This window comes from Delphinus delphis, chromosome 1, assembly GCF_949987515.2.
Source record: "Delphinus delphis chromosome 1, mDelDel1.2, whole genome shotgun sequence".
Classification (NCBI taxonomy): domain Eukaryota; kingdom Metazoa; phylum Chordata; class Mammalia; order Artiodactyla; family Delphinidae; genus Delphinus; species Delphinus delphis.
Window position 1 is genome coordinate 98,924,318 of NC_082683.1, and position 17,628 is coordinate 98,941,945.

General features: G+C 42.6%; 1 protein-coding gene across 2 annotated transcripts in view; it reads left to right on the forward strand.

The window, feature by feature from the left end:
- The first annotated feature begins 201 nt into the window (after positions 1–201).
- LRIG2 (leucine rich repeats and immunoglobulin like domains 2) overlaps positions 202–17,628 on the forward strand; it is a 61,121-nt gene continuing 43,694 nt past the window's right edge. The window contains exons 1-2 of one of the 2 annotated variants that reach the window (XM_060027462.1): positions 1,110–1,215; positions 4,695–4,872. Coding sequence is in view for 1 of the 2 variants with exons in the window: in XM_060027456.1 (XP_059883439.1) it covers positions 977–1,215 (239 nt within the window). In the remaining variant the exon portion in view is untranslated. Of the gene's footprint in view, positions 1,216–4,694; positions 4,873–17,628 lie in introns of both variants that reach the window. The other variant, XM_060027456.1, reaches the window with a different exon arrangement.

The following is a 17,628-nucleotide window of genomic DNA, read 5'->3' on the forward strand; positions in this document are numbered from 1 at the left end:
TAGGTTTTCCACAGCCTCTGCTTCAGAATAAAAAAATTCCTTACATCCAGCCTTTACTTTGTTGACAGTTCTACATGCCCTGCTTGCTTTTTTGAGAGTGAGTGTAAATATAGGACAGCATTCTCCAAAACAGAGGAAAGAAGAGTATTTTCCTTAAAGACATGCCTTGCAAGTGCAGCCCAATCAACATTTATTGAATTCCAAGACAACAGAAGCTGGAGGTACACAGAGCAAAAACAGGGCATCTGCCTTGAGGAGCTTAAGAGCCCATCAACTGATAGTGGTAACCTGCTTCCTGTTAGGAGAGTGGGAGTTTCCTTCCACTTGCAGGATTGCAGAAGCCGCAGACCAGGAGGGGCAGAGGAGGACCCAGCTCGGCTCTGGAGGCCGCGGGCTACATGAAAACTCCCGCGCCCCCTTAGTGTTTGCGACTTGGAAGGCACCCCTTCTGCCATTCCCCTTTCTTGGTGCCGGGAGAAGATAAACGATACTTTTCTACTACTATAGTAGATACATCTGAAATCAGGACTTAGGACTTCAGCGCTTCAGCCCTCACTCCCTCCTAAGGAGCCACTGCACACTCCAGCGGAGGAACGGCGGCGGAGCTCCAGGGGGCTCCCCAAAGAGCTGAGCACCTTAAAGTCCTCCTTAAGGAGCTCCCTGTCTCCAGCCCCGCCCCTCGTGGAGTCCCGCCCCCGACGCGACCTCGTCCTGTGGCACCGATTGGTTGGCTCCTGTGCGTGAAGACATTGCGTCGTGGGGCGGGGCGGAGGAGCGTTGTCCGTAGGTCCTCAGCCCTGTGTCCTCGGCCACCGCCCCCGCTGCTGACCTGTATCCGCCCCTCGCCTGCCTTTAGAGGGTACAGGCGACAGCAGTTTTTCTAGGTGGTCGAACAGCCGCCAAACGTCTCCGTCGAGCTACTTTTTCTAGTTGGCGGCTCCTCTGGGCTGCGTCCAGGTCGGGGGGGTGGGGAAAAATGGCGCCGGCGCCCCAAGGCGTCCGGGAGGAGCCGCTGCTGGAGTGTGGGTCCGGACTGCTTTCCCGGCTGCTCTTCCTCGCCCAGGCAGTCCTCCTCCTGCTGCCGGCCGCCCGGGCAGGCCTCTGCCCCGCGCCCTGCTCCTGCCGCATCCCTCTGTTGGATTGCAGTCGCAGGAAACTGCCAGCGCCCAGCTGGAGGGCGCTGTCGAGCTCACTGCCCCCCGACGCCGTCAGCCTGTGAGTAGAGTTGCCGGGCGGGGAACCAAAGGAAAGGGGGGGTGCTTCCCTTCCTCGAGGGACAGGAGGGAGACGGGCCTGGTCGGAGGGCGCGGCCAGGAGCCTAAGTTCTGAAGGAGAATGCCATTGCGATGTTGTGAGCTTTTTTTTGTTGGGGAGTGGTGGTGGTTGGAGCCTGAAAACCTGGTGTTCAGGTTCTGGAGACTTGTACGAAGACCAGGGTTAAAATTCTTGGGAGCAGGGAGTCTCTGATTTCTGGGCTGGGAGGAGTTGGGGCGGCGATACTGTTAAGGGCTCACTGGTCCTGGGCTCCGGCATTGGCTCTTGAATGGTTGGGGCTCCTCGCTCGTTTTGGGCTGCATCATCCTGTGCATCAGCTTGAATGGTCCCCAAGCACGTGATTTTATAACCACGATCATAAAGACTTATGAACTGTTTTTTGGCTGTAGTTCAGGTTTTGGCTAATTTTGTGCTGTATTTTCGACAACTGGGTTAAAACTTCATGTGTTAACTACATCCAGTACCACCTTGAACAAATATCTTTATAAATAGCATTTTTGATCTAATTTAGGATTCACCTTGTAAAGAAGGGAAGGCGTATCTGTTACAAAATTAAGTGTTTTGTTTTCAATGCATTTCCTTGTGGCAAAGACCTTAAAAATCAGTCCTCTTTGTTTATGTATGAGAAGCAAGTACAATGGTTGGATGATGAATTCTTCCGGAGACTCCACTGCAGAGTGATCACCTTGACAGGCCTGTGTTAGTGGCACCTGGAGAGCTCATTAGTCTGAGTCAGCCTGGTGGCATTAGGAGCAACAGTAGGTATTAAATGCTGCAATTATGGGGCTTGTTAACCACTAACATACGGTTATTTCTCTGCCGCTAACTGAGCAATGTATTTTTTTTTTTTTTTTTTGCGGTACTCGGGCCTCTCACTGTTGTGGCCTCTCCCATTACGGAGCACAGGCTCCGGACGCGCAGGCTCAGCGGTCATGGCTCACGGGCCTAGCCGCTCCGCGGCATGTGGGATCTTCCCAGACAGGGGTACGAACCCGTGTCCCCTGCATTGGCAGGCGGACTCTCAACCACTGCGCCACCAGGGAAGCCCTGAGCAATGTATTTATTGACAAACTTCTAACAGAGTCGTCTCTAAAACAAGACCTGTCACACACACACACAAAAAAAGCTCGAGGTGTGATTAAAATATGAGGGGATGTTTGGATTTCCATTGGAAATGGAATACAAATAGAAGGTCTGTGTCTGCAGAGGTTAAAGTGTGTATACATTTGCAAATAGCTTATGTTAGATAGGAAAGGAAGCTACCTCATAAATTCCTTGAGAAAATTAAGGTAACTTAAATAACCAAATGTAGTAGCATAGATTTGCAGTGTAATAAGGTGTTTCCTGTTGTTTTATGATAGTGACACCTGTAGCTAATTCTGGTTCTGTTGATGCAAATAACATTTAGCAGTTCATATCAGTTGCAGTATAGTCTGAATTAAACCTAGCATAACATCTTAGTAATGCAGTAACTACCTTTTTCTAAGAAATTCTTGGAACAACTACCTGATTATGACAAACTGAACCTGATTATGACAGACTAAATCTGGTGCAGGTTTAAAAACAACACAACTTCATTTAGCTGTAATTGAAATAAATGTGGCCTACTTTTTAAGATCCTCCATTGGTAGATAAACAATAATTAGAAATAGTTTTAAGATACATTTATTTTGTATCTGCATTTATGTAAGATATATTTATTTTGTGTCTAGGTTTGATTTTTTTTAATCAAGACAAATTGCCTAAAGCCAAATGACATTCAAAAATTTTAAATGTCCTATAATGAAATTGACATTTTCAGTTGAAGTGAAATGCCTTGGAGAGCAATTCTCTTGTAGAAATGTAATTGGATGGAAGTCTTACATTAGCAGAAGAACTCTTAGAATATTAAAAGATGAGGTTGTGCTGTTTTAAACTGAGAAATGTAATATTTTTCATCAGTTGCCTTCAGCTATAAAACAGGTACATGTGGTTTTCTTTATGTAATTTTGAATTTAAAACATATGCAATGCTTTAAATGTATTAGTGATTCAAACTCAAATGCTCAGACTTGCAGCAATCATCAAAAAGATGGTAGACAAAATTCCTTAACCCTGGGTTTTAAACTATGTATCTGCCCCCAGTTACTGGCACAGAGCCCCTGAAACCCTTGTATCAATAATTTCCAAAGTGATAGGAGAACTAGGAGCACCTTTCCTTTTTCTATTTGGTTTTTGACCCTAATTCCTGGCACAGAGCTCCTACATCTCTTGGAATCTCCTGGGTGATAGGAGTATCTTTTGACCTAACGAGGTGACTCTTGGTGGGCTTCTGGATAGCTTCAGGATTGGGGTGGGTCACCAGAAAGACCAAGCTGTGCTTAGAAGCTTGGAACTTCAGCCCCACCCCCCGGATCCTACAGAAGAGGAGAGGGGCTAGAGATTGAGGTAGTAATTGATCATGCCTATGTGGTGAAGCCTCCATAAAAATTTTCAAAGTATGGAGTTCAGAGAGCTTCTGAGTTGGTGAACACACCTACCAGGAGGTATGCTGTGAGGGTGGTGCATCCCAGCTCCATGGAGACAGAAGCTCCTGCACCAGACCCTTCTGGATCTCGCCCTGTGTATCTCTTCCTCTGGCTGTTCATCTGTGTCCTTTATCATGTCTTTTGTTATACAGTTAACCAGTAAACATAAGTAAGTGTTTTCCTGAGTTCTGTGAGGTATTCTAACAGTGCTTGAGTCCAAGGAGGGGGGTCGTGGCAACCTCCAGTTTGTAGCCAAGTTGGACAGAAGTTGTGGGTAACATGGGGAGCTACGACTTGTGATTGGTTTCTGAAGTGGGAGGCCATCTTATGGGACTGAGAGCTTAACCAGTGAGGTCTGCACTAACTCCAGTTAGTGTCAGAATTGAATTGAATTGCAGGACATCTAGCTGGTGTTGGAGAATTGGTTGCTGTGGGGAAAAAGCACACATCTAGTGTCAGAAGTACTGTGTGTGTGAGTAAAGGAAGAAACCAGTGACAAAAATTTTTTGCTTGAGCAAACTTTAGTCAGTTTTAGCAGTATCCCTGCTAAGTTAGTTTAGTAGGAGTCCCCCACCCTCAATGTCTGATCAGATTCCTCCTCCTACACCATCGCCCAGGTGATATCTGAGTACCCTGGCCTGTCTTCAGCAAGAATCCTTTTGGGTCTGTTTAGTTAAAAACCCCCTTACCAGATGTTTTCTCTTAGTAATTTTCCATTCACCGACACCACTCTGCTCCTTAGCTATAAGTTTTCTCTTATTCATGGAGTATTCAGAGTTAAGCCCAATCTCTTTCCCCCACTTTAAAGTTTCATTGAAGTGGTTCCTTTATGTATCGAGAAAGCCCCATCCCCCAAAGTCTTCCTTACCATGCTTTAACAAGTATCATTGAGTATTTTTTTTCCTTTTAACAGTTATGGTGCCACAACTCGGGATAGGATCAGATTCATCATTGGACCCCCGGACCTCTCACCCAGGACCCTAAGTGCGTACCTTTGAAGCCTTTATCTTCACTCCTGACTGATTGATCGGGGATCCATTGTTGAGTCCGACTCCTGAATCATTGCTCCGGACTAACGTCCGTGGAAGCTGGTAAGGACAGATTTTGATTGTTAAGAGTCTGAGTACAGTTGACCTTGAACAACATAGGTTTGAACTGTGTAGGTCCACTTATATGCAGATTTTTTTCAATAGTAAATACTCCAGTACTACACAGTCCATGGTTGGTTGAATCCATGGATGCAGAACCTTGGATACAAAGGAACTGCACGTATGGAAGGCAATTACAAGTTATATGTGGATTTTTAACTTTGCAGAGGGTCGGTGCTCCTAACCTTAGTGTTGTTCAAAGGTCAACTGTATACTCCAGAAGTTGGGATGGAGTCCCAGATAAACACAGGCTGGGTTAGAGTCCCAGGTTTCTCTGTTTGTAAGAAAGCGCAGTTAGAGTCCTAGGTTTTCTTGTCTGAAAGATACTTACTGGGTTGGAAATCTCTCCTTCCTGGCTCTTTTTTTCCTGAGTGGGGATTATTTATTCCCTGACTCTTTGGGCTGGAAGTCTCTTTATGGCTCTTTTTTATTATTCCCTGACTCCTTATGCTGGAAGTCTTTCTTCTTGGCTCTCTGTGAGGCCTCTTTGTCCCTCTCTTGGGTCCTGCTTTTCCCATGAGAACTTATTAGATGGCTCAAACCCCCTTCTTGAACCCCTGCTGAGTATATTCTCTGTCTCCCTCCATTCTTGTTGGCATGCTTTTGTTGAGGATAATGTGGAACTTCACTGGCTTCTTTCGGAAACTTGTGATCTCTCTACACTGGCTCCGCTAAGACGTCTCCCTTCTCATTGCTTCTGCTCCTCCTTTGCCCTCTCACCACCTTCAGTATTTCCTCCAATTCCCTTGAATACTATGATATGTCCTTCTCAAAGCCCCTTCATCCTCTATCCCCTGCCAGACCTTTTTACACCTCAGTCTTTTTTTTTTTTTGCGGTACGCGGGCCTCTCACTGCTGTGGCCTCTGCTGTTGCGGAGCACAGGCTCCGGACGCGCAGGCTCAGCGGCCATGGCTCACAGGCCCAGCCGCTCCACGGCATGTGGGATCTTCCCGGACCAGGGCACGAACTCGTGTCCCCTGCATCAGCAGGCGGACTCTCAACCACTGTGCCACCAGGGAAGCCCTCCACCTCAGTCTTTATAGTCACTTGATCTTTGGACCCCCTGCCCTCCACTAGAGGCTGTTAAGAAACTTAGGGACCCCCCAAAACAACTACCTGAAGCTGAAAAGGAAAAAGGCTAATTGGAAATAGACTGTATGTTTTCAGCAGTTGGATGGGCTTTGGAGACCTGCCTCTAGATGCCTCTAGGTGTCTCCTTGGTCAACACCTAAAATTTGGTTCATAGCCTCCATAAGATTACATATCAGGGCAACGGAAGGTGGTCTGTACAAAATTGGTAAACAGGTAACCCATACTTGTCCCATTTGCCATAAACACAATTCACATAAAAACATAGAGTAGAGAAAAGACAAGAGATTATTATTTTATATAAACCAGTGAGTTTGTATTACTATGTTTTACTAACTAACTCATGACTAAAATTTTCCAGTGAAAACTTAAGATCTCTATTAGCATCTGTCTGTATGTTTATGTATGTCTGTATATATGTTGTAGAGGTGTGCTGTTTTTCTACTTCTAGATGGTATTACCAAATTAATTTATAAAATCCAATCCTGTTCAAATTAGCTGAGAGATAAATGAGCAGTTACATAAATTAAGTATTCCTGAAACTCTCAGAAACAGAGAAGCTCAGTGTTTTAAGTTTACATTATCTGGGATAATTTTTCGTAAATAAAGCTAATTTGAAAATTGTTGGTAAAATAAGAACAGGCATGTCTTCAGAGTTGTCAGCATTAAATATGGTGCAGACATTAAATCTAAACTAAGAACAAAATGTACAAAAAAAATGAATTGCTTCCTGTATGTCAAGCACAGCAGTAAAATAAAAAAGGGGGAAATACTATGTATGTAACTTTTTAGGTTTTTGCTTTTGTGATGTTTGCCTAACATGCATGTGTTATAAAAAATAGTTAATAGGGAAATAACTTCAGATGATGGCTGGCTTTGTTTGGTGTTGTGTCTGCCTAAAATAAAAATCAAAGTCATTTGTAAGTAAGATAAACTACTGAAACATTCATTATTGAACCTAAATTTAAGTTTATATACTTTTGGTATCTTGTTTTTACATGTTACAAAGAAACAAGATATTTGGATCTATTAGTAAACATTCTTTTGCTACACAAAAATTGTACTAAGAGGAATCGTATGCCTCTAGAAATTGCAAAATCGTATATTCAGAAATATACTAGTTTACTACAGAAAACTGATACATGACAGACCACAATTGCCTACTTCCTAGTTTTCTCTGTTAAAAAAAAGTTTATTAATAGTTAAAAATCATAATCAATATATGTAAATGAAACTACTAGAAACTGTAAGAATGAAGAGAAATAACTTTGTATGCAAGGTATGAAGGATGTGTTTAGTTAAGGGAAAAAAAGATTTTTATTCTAAGGTAGAATGAGTTCCAGAATGAGAAAGAGGAAAAATACAGTACAAAAACTGAATAGATATTAGAAAAATGGTTGTAGAAGATTTGCAGAACAGGAATTTTGTGTTTGGTTAAGTTGCTGAGATTGAATGGATTTATTTGTAAGTTACAAAAAAAAAAGTGAACTTTAATATCAGAAGTGTACTGGAATTCCCTGCTGGTCCAGTGGTTAGGACTCGGTGCTTTCACTGCCTCGGCCTGGGTTCAATCCCTGGTGGGTTCAATCCCTGGTTGGGGAGCTAAGATCCTGCAAGCTGCGCAGTGCGGCCAAAAAACAAACACAAAAGTGTATTGATGCAAAACTAGAATCCCAAAGTTTTATTGGATTGTTGGTCTGTTCTTGTTAAGAAACTGTAAAAAGGTTTACCTTTTAAGTAGTCTGCCTAGGAAACAAAGATTTTGTGTCTTATCAAAATAATTTCCTGTGTTTCATGTTGTCTTTATCAGGTCTTTGATTACTCTAAAACATTGAGTTTTCTCAATATTAGAAGAGCTAAGTTTTTTTTTTTTAAACAACTATGTGACTTTCTGTATTTGCCTTTGAAATCTTTTGTCACTTTGTTTAAATGGATAACTAAGTATTGTTTCACAGTGACCTGTGATCTTATTTAGTCAAGTGTTTAAACTTTTCAGTATTTTTGACAACTTCTCAAAATCAAATTCTAAATGGAGTCTTTTTGACTCCATTTAGAATGGAGTCTCGAACTACCTTCGAGACTTTCCAGAGGCCCCTGGAAAATCTCAAAGGATATGTCTCTCACGTTGTAAAAGGATATGTTAAACTAATTAGGTTTATTTGGTATTTTAAATTACATGAGAAGCATAGTCAAATAAATGAGGACAAATATTCTTAGGTTATACACGTACGGATATATGTTACTAATAATAGGTATTCCAGAAAAGTGTGAAGTTCATAGAGATTTGAAATAGCCTTGTTGTCTGGTTATTATGATAACATATTGTATGCCACAGAAATAACTAATTTTTCTTCTCAAATGAACTCTCATCAGAACTTTAACCATGGCCATTTTAAGTCTTTTTTCATTCACGGACAAGTTGTTTTACTCTCATTCTTCTCTGAAAGCATAAACAGTCAGCCACAGGCAAGAATGCTCCATGATGCCATCAGTAAGGCCATGCCACGAGATTGAGAGAATTTCCAGAAGTAATGAAGAAGCTGATGGATTTATGAAACTGTTAACCCAAGATCAAGTAGAACAAGAATTAATTACATTGGACTGAATAAACTGATGAGGATGGTTATAATTTTTTTTATCACTCTTTGTTTGAAACATTACTGGTTCTTTAATGTTTTGCTCTTCAGATTTAAATAACCTTTTTCGGACTTCCCTGGTGGCGCAGTGGTTAAGAATCCGCCTGCCAATGCAGGGGACGTGGGTTTGAGCCTTGGTCCGGGAAGATCCCACATGCCGCGGAGCAGCTAAGCCCGTGCGCCACAACTACTGAAGCCCGTGCGCCTACAGCCGCAACAAGAGAAACCACCACAATGAGAAGCCCATGCACCACAACGAAGAGTAGCCCCCGCTAGCTGCAACTGGAGAAAGCCCCCATGCATCAGTGGAGAGCCAGCGCAGCCAAAAATAAATAAATAAATAAAAAACAAACAAATAAATAACCTTTTTCTTTTCTCTTATGTTATCTATAGCTTACAACAGTAATCTGGTAGATAATACCTTTGTGAACAAAGATGAGACAATTACTTTTTCTCCCTACCTGATTCCTCCAGAATTCAGAAACTTTTAGCCAGTATTCTTATTTTCATGACAATGTGGTAGTTTAAGTTCAATAAGAATGTGCTCTTGTAAGAGGATACAATTGGAAATATAGGTTATATTATCATGGCTTTGACTGAAATGTTATATTTAAGAGTGAACTGTGCATAGGATCTGGTTTAAGGGACTAAGGTTGCCTTCATGGAACCGGTGCTCTTGGAAAAACTGGCCTGCTGTCTGGCTTACAGCATTCTCAGCCTCATAGGTGAGTAAGGAAAGTCACTTCCTGGCAGGTCCAGGAACCTTACGATATCCTGGGGACATCAAGAAGAGAGAGAGTCACCTGAATCTTTAGGAATGGGAGATGAAGTCTGGTGGCTAGTTCCTGAGCTGGCTTCCTAGCCTCGAGAGGCTTTTAAAAACTTAATCTGAGATTCCTTATGAAAAGTTTGAGCAAAACGAACTCAAAAAGAGCCTGCCTATATGGTCAATCACTATTCTTGCTGCACTTACATGAGTAATCAGGACAAATCTAATGAGACCAGAATTATGTAAACAAGAAATAAAAGGTTAACTATAGAGGGAAGTTTTTTTTCTTTCAGTGTAAAACTGTAGTGCACCCTTGTGGCTTCTATCTTGCACACTGGCCAGTCCTTACCACATTCTCAATTCTGGTTTCCTCCAGTATCTGACTCTAACTCTCCAAACTAATGTTTCCAGTTTTTTTTTCCCCCACTCTCCTGACGTGGCATCACTGAGAACTAAAATTGCCCTTTTCCTGAAATCCTGCAAGCTGAAGCTGGATGACTTGATATAAACTTAAAAAAAAAAAAGAGCACAACACATTGTATATGGGCAACCTTTGTGCCTCCTGCTGTGTGGATCACTAACAGAATTCATCAGAACATTTAATGCCATCCATCACCAGAGACATTCAAACTGCAAACCAGGAAACTTCTTCAGGTGGCCACTGCCATCCTCATTCTACCTTTTAAAGATGCTTCAATTTCAAATCTAAGAATCCCAACTGGCTACCCTCTGGACGGAGAAACTGGATCTCTAACTATTAATTTTGGCTTTTATTTTCATAGAAACTCCCCTCATTAAATACCTGACTGCTGGTACCATTGAGCAAATATAATACCAAGTCCCTACAGAAGGTTCACCTGGTCCTTAATGAACAAAAGGCTACTGAATGAGAATATAGACATATTGTTCAGAGGAAAGAAGAATGTCTCTTCTTTCCTTGAACAAGAAAGGGGCCTGACAAAGATTCTTTGACTAAATTTTGACTCCTGAACCACCTTCATCCAGGCTCATCTGTATACTTACTTGTAAAATGCAGTTTTAGCAAGAATCCCTTGATACCTGATCACCCTTGATATCTGATCTGGTTTCTCATGTTCCACCATCCTCCAGGTGATGTCTGATCACCATGGCTTGTCTTCAGCAGGAATCCACTTAGGTCTATTTAGCCAGAACCCCCCTTACCCTTGTTTCCAGTTTTCCATCCACTGATTTTGTCCACCCTGCTCCATGGCTATAAATTCACACTTGCCCCTGCGGTATTTGGAGTTGAGCCCAATTTCTTTCCCCCCACTGCAAAATTTCATCATAGTGGTCCCTATACCCTTACAGATAACTTGCACCACCTTGAATAAAGTCTTTCTTACCAGGTTTTAACACGTGTCATTGAATTTTTTTTTTCTTCTTTTAACACAGAATTTTTCCTAGATGTTTGGTATCACAGGAGTGAGATTTGCTAGAGTGGATCTGGCTAATGGAAATGTGGTTTGGGAAGAGAGGGGATAAAAAGGCAGGGGATCCAGAACCTTTGATTCCTGGGTGACCACATGGTCACCCATGGTATGGAGCGGCAGCTGTGCTGCTCTCAAGTTACTAAAGGTAAAAGTTACCAATGGAATTTAGAGATGGATCCAATTCCTAGCCTCTTGGTTCACTGGATGCATAAGGAAAGGGAAACTAGTAAGAAAAAGATGAACTGTTTAATCCCTTCGTTATTGTGGTAACCAAATTATAATAGCTAAAATTGAAATAATGTAATAAGAAGTAATATGTAAAAGTGAAATTAAAAGAGAGTGCTGGGTCAGACCTTGATGCTGGACCAAGCTCAGATTTTACTAAGTCTGAGCTTTGGTAACTAGCCTCAAAGCTGCCCACCAAGGGAAAAATTAAGCAAGGACAACAGAAAGTACCTCTAAGACCTCTGGCCACCAAGAATGTAGTCAGTGTGCGGGGAGGGCAAAACCAAGAAACTACTGAAATCAGGGAGTACAGTGTGAAGGAGTTGTTTCATTTTGTGGATCAGTAACATCAGCTTCCTGAAGAACCTTTATTAAAATGGACTGAGGGACTTCCCTGACAGTCCAGTGCTTAAGACCTCGCCTTCCAATGCAGGGGATGCGGGTTCAATCCTGGTCAGGGAGCTAAGATCCCACATGCCTCACAGCCACAAAAAAAAAACCCCAAAACATAAACCAGAAGCGATATCGTAACAAATTCAATAAAGACTTTAAAAAAAATAAAAAAATAAAAATGGATTATGAGAGTCATTAATTTAGGAGCAGTATCTGGTTTTAGATGCTGCAGTGGGGAAAAGTGTGTTTGGGTTGATGGAGGATCTGCAGGTCACTATGGAACAATCACTGATGGCCATATGTGATCCAGACACAAAGTAGTTTATTCCTGAGGGAACAGCCAGCCTAATGGATTGGGCAGAAGCCACTGTAAGGTCTGTTTATCCCTGAGAAAGAGGACTGTCTGCCGCCTCCAATAAATGCCAAGTGGAAGCAGATGATATGTTTTGTGTATAAGCCATGTGGGATTATCTTTATGATAATTGGGATATTCACTTGCTGAATGTGCCTGTTACCCAGTCCATGGTAAATGCTGTGATTAAGGGGAAACTCTTACGTGGGCACCCCATATAACCTTACTGCTGCAAAACCAGGGGACAGTTGGGGAAGCCTTATGTATTGGCTGCCTCAGCTTCCCCTCTGGATCTTATAAAGATGCTAATAAAAACATTAGGTTAGTTAAGAGAATGAGGAAAGGCAAAGGAGTCAGGGAACTGATCTTAGCAAGGTGGACATTTTTAAACAGTTACTAAGAAATAAGGTGAATAAAGCAAATATTGTTAGGAGCAAAACAAAGGAAATAGGGAAGAATCATGGAATTCAACCCAGCAGAATGGAAGGCTTTAGATGGTTTTAAGAAATGGGATGAATAAAACAGACATTAGTGGGGTTAAAACAAAGCTTTTGTTACTGCACTACCCAAGGTTGGGCAGGCTGGAAAGACCTCCTTCTGATTCCCCAACATTAAAGGTCTCCAAAGAAGTCTGCTCTGTTTAGTTTGAAGAAATCTAAAAATCCAAATACTGAGATTGCAGTGAGAAACTTGACCAGCAAACGCTTGGGTCATTGGTTAGGCAGATTAAATGAGATAAAAATTAACAAAAAGGGACACTTTCCTGGCCGTCCAGTGGTTGGGATGCTGTGTTTCCACTGCAGGGGGTGTGGGTTTGATCCCTGGTCGGGGAACTAGGATCCCACATGCCTTGCGGCACAGCCAAAGAATAGAAAAAAAATTGACAAAAGGGCCAGGGTCCCTTGGCTCAGCCCACGAAGGGGGGACCCCAAAACCTTTTGCAGTAGAGTGGATAAAATGGTCAGAAGGTAGAGAAGTTCCCAGGATTTCTTGATAGGAGATCATCTTGCACTGTGGTACCAAAACCCACTGGTGAAACCTGATACAGCTGAGAACAAAAAAATATAAGGGTTGATAGGATTATGAAAGTTGGAATGTTTAAACAGGCTTTAAGTTGTATCTTCTTTTTTTTTTTTTTTTTTTTGTACTATGCGGGCCTCTCACTGTTGTGGCCTCTCCCGTTGCGGAGCACAGGCTCCGGACACGCAGGCCCAGCAGCCATGGCTCACGGGCCCAGCTGCTCCGCAGCATGTAGGATCTTCCCGGACCGGGGCACGAACCCGTATCCCCTGCATCCGCAGGCGAACTCTCAACCACTGCGCCACCAGGGAAGCCCAAGTTGTATCTTCTTTACCTGAGTGTTTTATAGGAATGGGTGTTATGTCTGTATGGGGACTGCTTCCCCTACCTAGTATTCTACAACCAAAATTTGTTCATATAAGCCCTAATGGAGGCTCTAGTTAAGAATGTAAGGTGAAAGTTTGTAGGAGAATGGTATATTTGATCAGACTTTTACCTGATTGTATAATGAAGATGGACATTGTATCTGGTTGGGGAATGTTTTCTCTACCTAGTGTTGTAAAACAGAAGGCATGTAAATCTACACTTCAAGCAATATTACTAATTGGACACGCTAAATGGGAACCAGTAAGGTGGCCCAAGCCCACCTAGCATAGAATAGAAGCTGGAGTGTTGGTATGGGAAAATTCTCTGTGTGATAACCCTGTGTGTACCTGAGTGCCTCCCAGCAACAGCTTCTAGGACTTTGGACTGGAGATTTCCAGTTGAAGGGTAGTTATTGGCTTCCTTTGGACATTAATGGAAACTGCCCGTATGACTAAAAGTCATAAAGTAATTTTGAAAAGAATCTTGATGTCTTGCATAATGTCTGATAAACACTCCAGTGGGGAGGACAGTGCCCAGAGAATTTCATAATAAAATGGCAATGGTTTACACAGGATCATACTGTCGGGCATGCGAGGAGGATATACTAAAGAATAGGGAGCCTCTTTTCCCTTAGGACTGACTCTGGAACTGTGTGAGGAGCTGCTGGATTATGTTGTCACTTGGAAGTGTCCTATAAACAGCTCATAACTGACCAAAAAAGAGCTGCTTGGTTTGTGAATGACAGTTGCAAGGTGAAGGGACAGCATCCTATTTTGAAGGCCACCACCGATAGAAGAAGGTAAAGACATTAGCTCACTGGGTTGAATTGCATGCTGTTTTCCTAGAGTAATGCAAGAATTGAACAGTGGTAAAAACCCCTGTGTTTGAGTTTTTACTGACTCATGGACAACGGCCTATGGCCAGACCATATGGTCAGGCAGAAGAGCAGTGGAAACATGGCCTGTTAAAGAGATGCCCTTATGGGGCATAGCCCTATGGGAATTACCGTGGGAATTTGAAGGGTGCATTAAAGTAGGGCTTTGTCGATGTCCACCAGGAGAAGCCCCTTCTAAGTTCAGAAGGTGATTAGAATCACCAGGCAGATACCCCTGTGTGCTCACTTGAGATGGCCATGTGGGTCCATGAAATGAGTGGATATGGGGGCATTGCAGCAATGCAGAAATGGGCTAAATCCAGACGTATTTCTCTTGTATCGTCTGAGGCACAAAATGACGGTAAGTATTAACAGAATAATGTTCTGTCTGCAAGCAAAAGAGACAGAGATGGCAGATGGCTAAGTGTCAGATTCCTCTGGGGGAAAGGCCTTGAATATAGCTAGTAAGTGAGACTGATGTTGGTAGACCTGGGGGGCTACAAATGAGTCCTGATAGGAATAGACACTGACTCTGGACCAGGCTTTACTTACTTGGTGGTAGATGGAAATGTACAAGAGTGCTTTGAAACAACCGGAACAGATGATAATTGTACCAGTTTGGATGGCTGACCATCATCTCTTCAGACCAAGGAATATACTTTATAGCCCATCATGTCCAAGAGTGGGCAGAGAGAGAGCCTCCTTAGGGTACTAGTTTGATGGAGAACTAGAATGGGCAATTAAAACATTGGTTATCTAAAATGGGAGAGAAAAAGACATGAAGGGCTGGCTTATATACCATGAAAGTGTACTCATACTCAACATGGGGTGGGGCTAAAGGAGTGGCCCTACTGTATAGAGTCCTCTTTCTGGTGGGTCTGGGGAAGAGGGTGTGGAATGACTATGCAATTCTTACTCAGGGAGAAGTATTCTGGTGTAACAAGTATACTTTTTTCTTTCTTTCCCCTATTAACTTTCTTCCCTCTGCTTGATGCAGTGGTCATAGGACCAGGCCTGCAAATATAAGTGCTGGAAACATAGATGATTCCTAAGCAAGAAGCTAACTGTAATTTTAAATTTGGGTTCAAGATTCCTAAGTACCTGATGGGGTGGGTTGTGCCTTCACCCCATCTTGCAAAATTGAGGTAAACAGTGAATGCCACTATATTGCCTGGTGGTAAAAAGAGCCCAGGTAGTTCTGTAACTGTGTTACCTTACGCTAAATGAACTGTGGACTGAAGGGGGGGAGCTTGCTAAACTAGTGTTGCTCTTTGCTATCTAGACCAGCACAGTGGCTGAACCTGATGTTCCTTCCGAAGTTGAAAGAGTTTGGGTATACAGGGAGAGAAGGAGCAATAGTAGCTGAAGATAAAGAAACAAGTAAATGGGTTGTGTAGTGAGGGAAATCCAATAATAACACCTCAAAAGGGCTCAGAGTAGTCGATTATATCTCTTAATGCAGTTACACCAGATGACTGAAAGAGTGAAACCGTATGTTTGCTTAGACCACACCTGCATTTGGAACCTGACAAGATTAACTGGAAGCCTGCAAACCCGAGTGGCCTTAGCTGAAAATTATTTTTCATACCGTATGATGATGGACTGGTCCAGTTATTAATGACTGAATGGGATTCTACAACATGCCAGTATCTTTTGAGTATATATATATTGGTCTCTGCCCCTGGCTCCTGGCACACAGCTCCTGAAACCCTTGTAACTTCCAAAGTGATAAGTATTTGGAGTGCCTTTTGTTCTAATATTTGGTCTTTGACCCTGATTCCTGATACACAGCTCCTACATCTCTTGGAATTTTCTGGGTGATAGGGGTGTCTTTTGACCTGATGGGGTGACTCTTGGTGGGCTCCTGGATAGCTTCAGGATTGGGGTGGGTCACCAGAAAGACCAAGCGGTGATTGGAAACTGGGAACTTTCAGCCCCACGCCCCCCATCTTACAGAAGAGGAGAGGGGCTAGAGATTGAGGTAGTAATTGATCATGCCCATGTGATGAAGCCTCCATAAAAATTTTCAAAGTATGGAGTTCAGAGAGCTTGTGAGTTGGTGAACACACCTACCAGGAGGTATGCTGTGAGGGTGGTGCATCCCAACTCCATGGAGACAGAAGCTCCTGCACCAGACCCTTCTGGATCTCGCCCTGTGTATCTCTTCCTCTGGCTGTTCATCTGTGTCCTTTATCATATCGTTTGTCCAGTAAACATAAGTAAATGTTTTCCTGAGTTCTGTGAGCTGTTCTAGCAGGTGCTTGATTCCAAGGAGGGGGAACCTCCAATTTGTAGCCAACTCTCACAGAATTCTGTGAGCTGTTCTAGCAGGTGCTTGATTCCAAGGAGGGGGAACCTCCAATTTGTAGCCAACTCGGACAGAATTTGTGGGTAACATAGGGATCTACTGTTTGTGATTGGTGTAGGGGGCAGTCTTGTGGGACTGAGCCCTTAATTTGTGGGGTCTGCAGTAACTCCAGTTAGTGTCAGAGTTGAATTGCAGGATATCCAGCTGGTGTTGAAGAATTGGTTGGTGTGGGGGAAAAAACCCCAAAATATCTGGTGTCAGGAGCACTGTGTGTGTGAGTAAAGATAGAAGTGAATTTTTTCCTAGGCAGAACCTTACTTAGATACTGTCTTTTTTAAAAAGAGTTTATCGTTGGTTTACAATATTGTGTTAGTTTCAGGTGTACAGCAAAGTGATTCATTTATATATATACATATATCCATTCTTTTTCAGATTCTTTTCCCATGTAGGTTATTACAGAATATTGAGTACGAGTTCCCTATGCTATACAGTAGGTCCTTGGTGATCATCTATTTTATGTATAGTAGTGTGTATTTGTTAATCCCAAACTCCTAATTTATCCCTCCCCTCCATGTTTCCCCTTTGGTAACCATACATTTGTTTTCGAAGTGTGTGAGTCTTTCTGTTTTGTAAATAAGTTCATTTGTAGCTTTTTTTTTTTTTTTAGATTCCACATATAAGTGATATCATATGATATTTGCCTTTCTCTCTCTGACTTGCTTCACTTTGTATGGTAATCTCTAGGTCCATCCATGTTGCTGCAAATGTCATTATTTCATTCTTTTTTATGGCTGAGTAATATTCTATTGTATATATTTACTACATCTTCTTTATCCATTCCTCTGTCAGTGGACATCTAGGTTGCTTCCGTGTCTTGGCTATTGTAAATAGTGCTGCAGTGAACATTGGGGTGCATGTATCTTTTCCAACTATGATTTTCTCTGGATATATGCCCAGTAGTGGGATTGCTGGGTCATACGGTAGTTCTAGTTTTATAAGGAACCTCCGTATTGTTCTCCATAGTGGTTGTGCCAGTTCATGGATACTGTCTTTTTTTTTTTTGGGCCACACCACTCGGCTTGTGGGGTCTTAGTTCCCCGACCAGGGATGGAAGCTGGGCCTCACAGTTGAGAGCACCGAATCTTAACCACTGGACTGTCAGGGAATTCCCTAGATACTGTCTTTATGCTGCTTCTTTTTTTAAAAAATAAATTT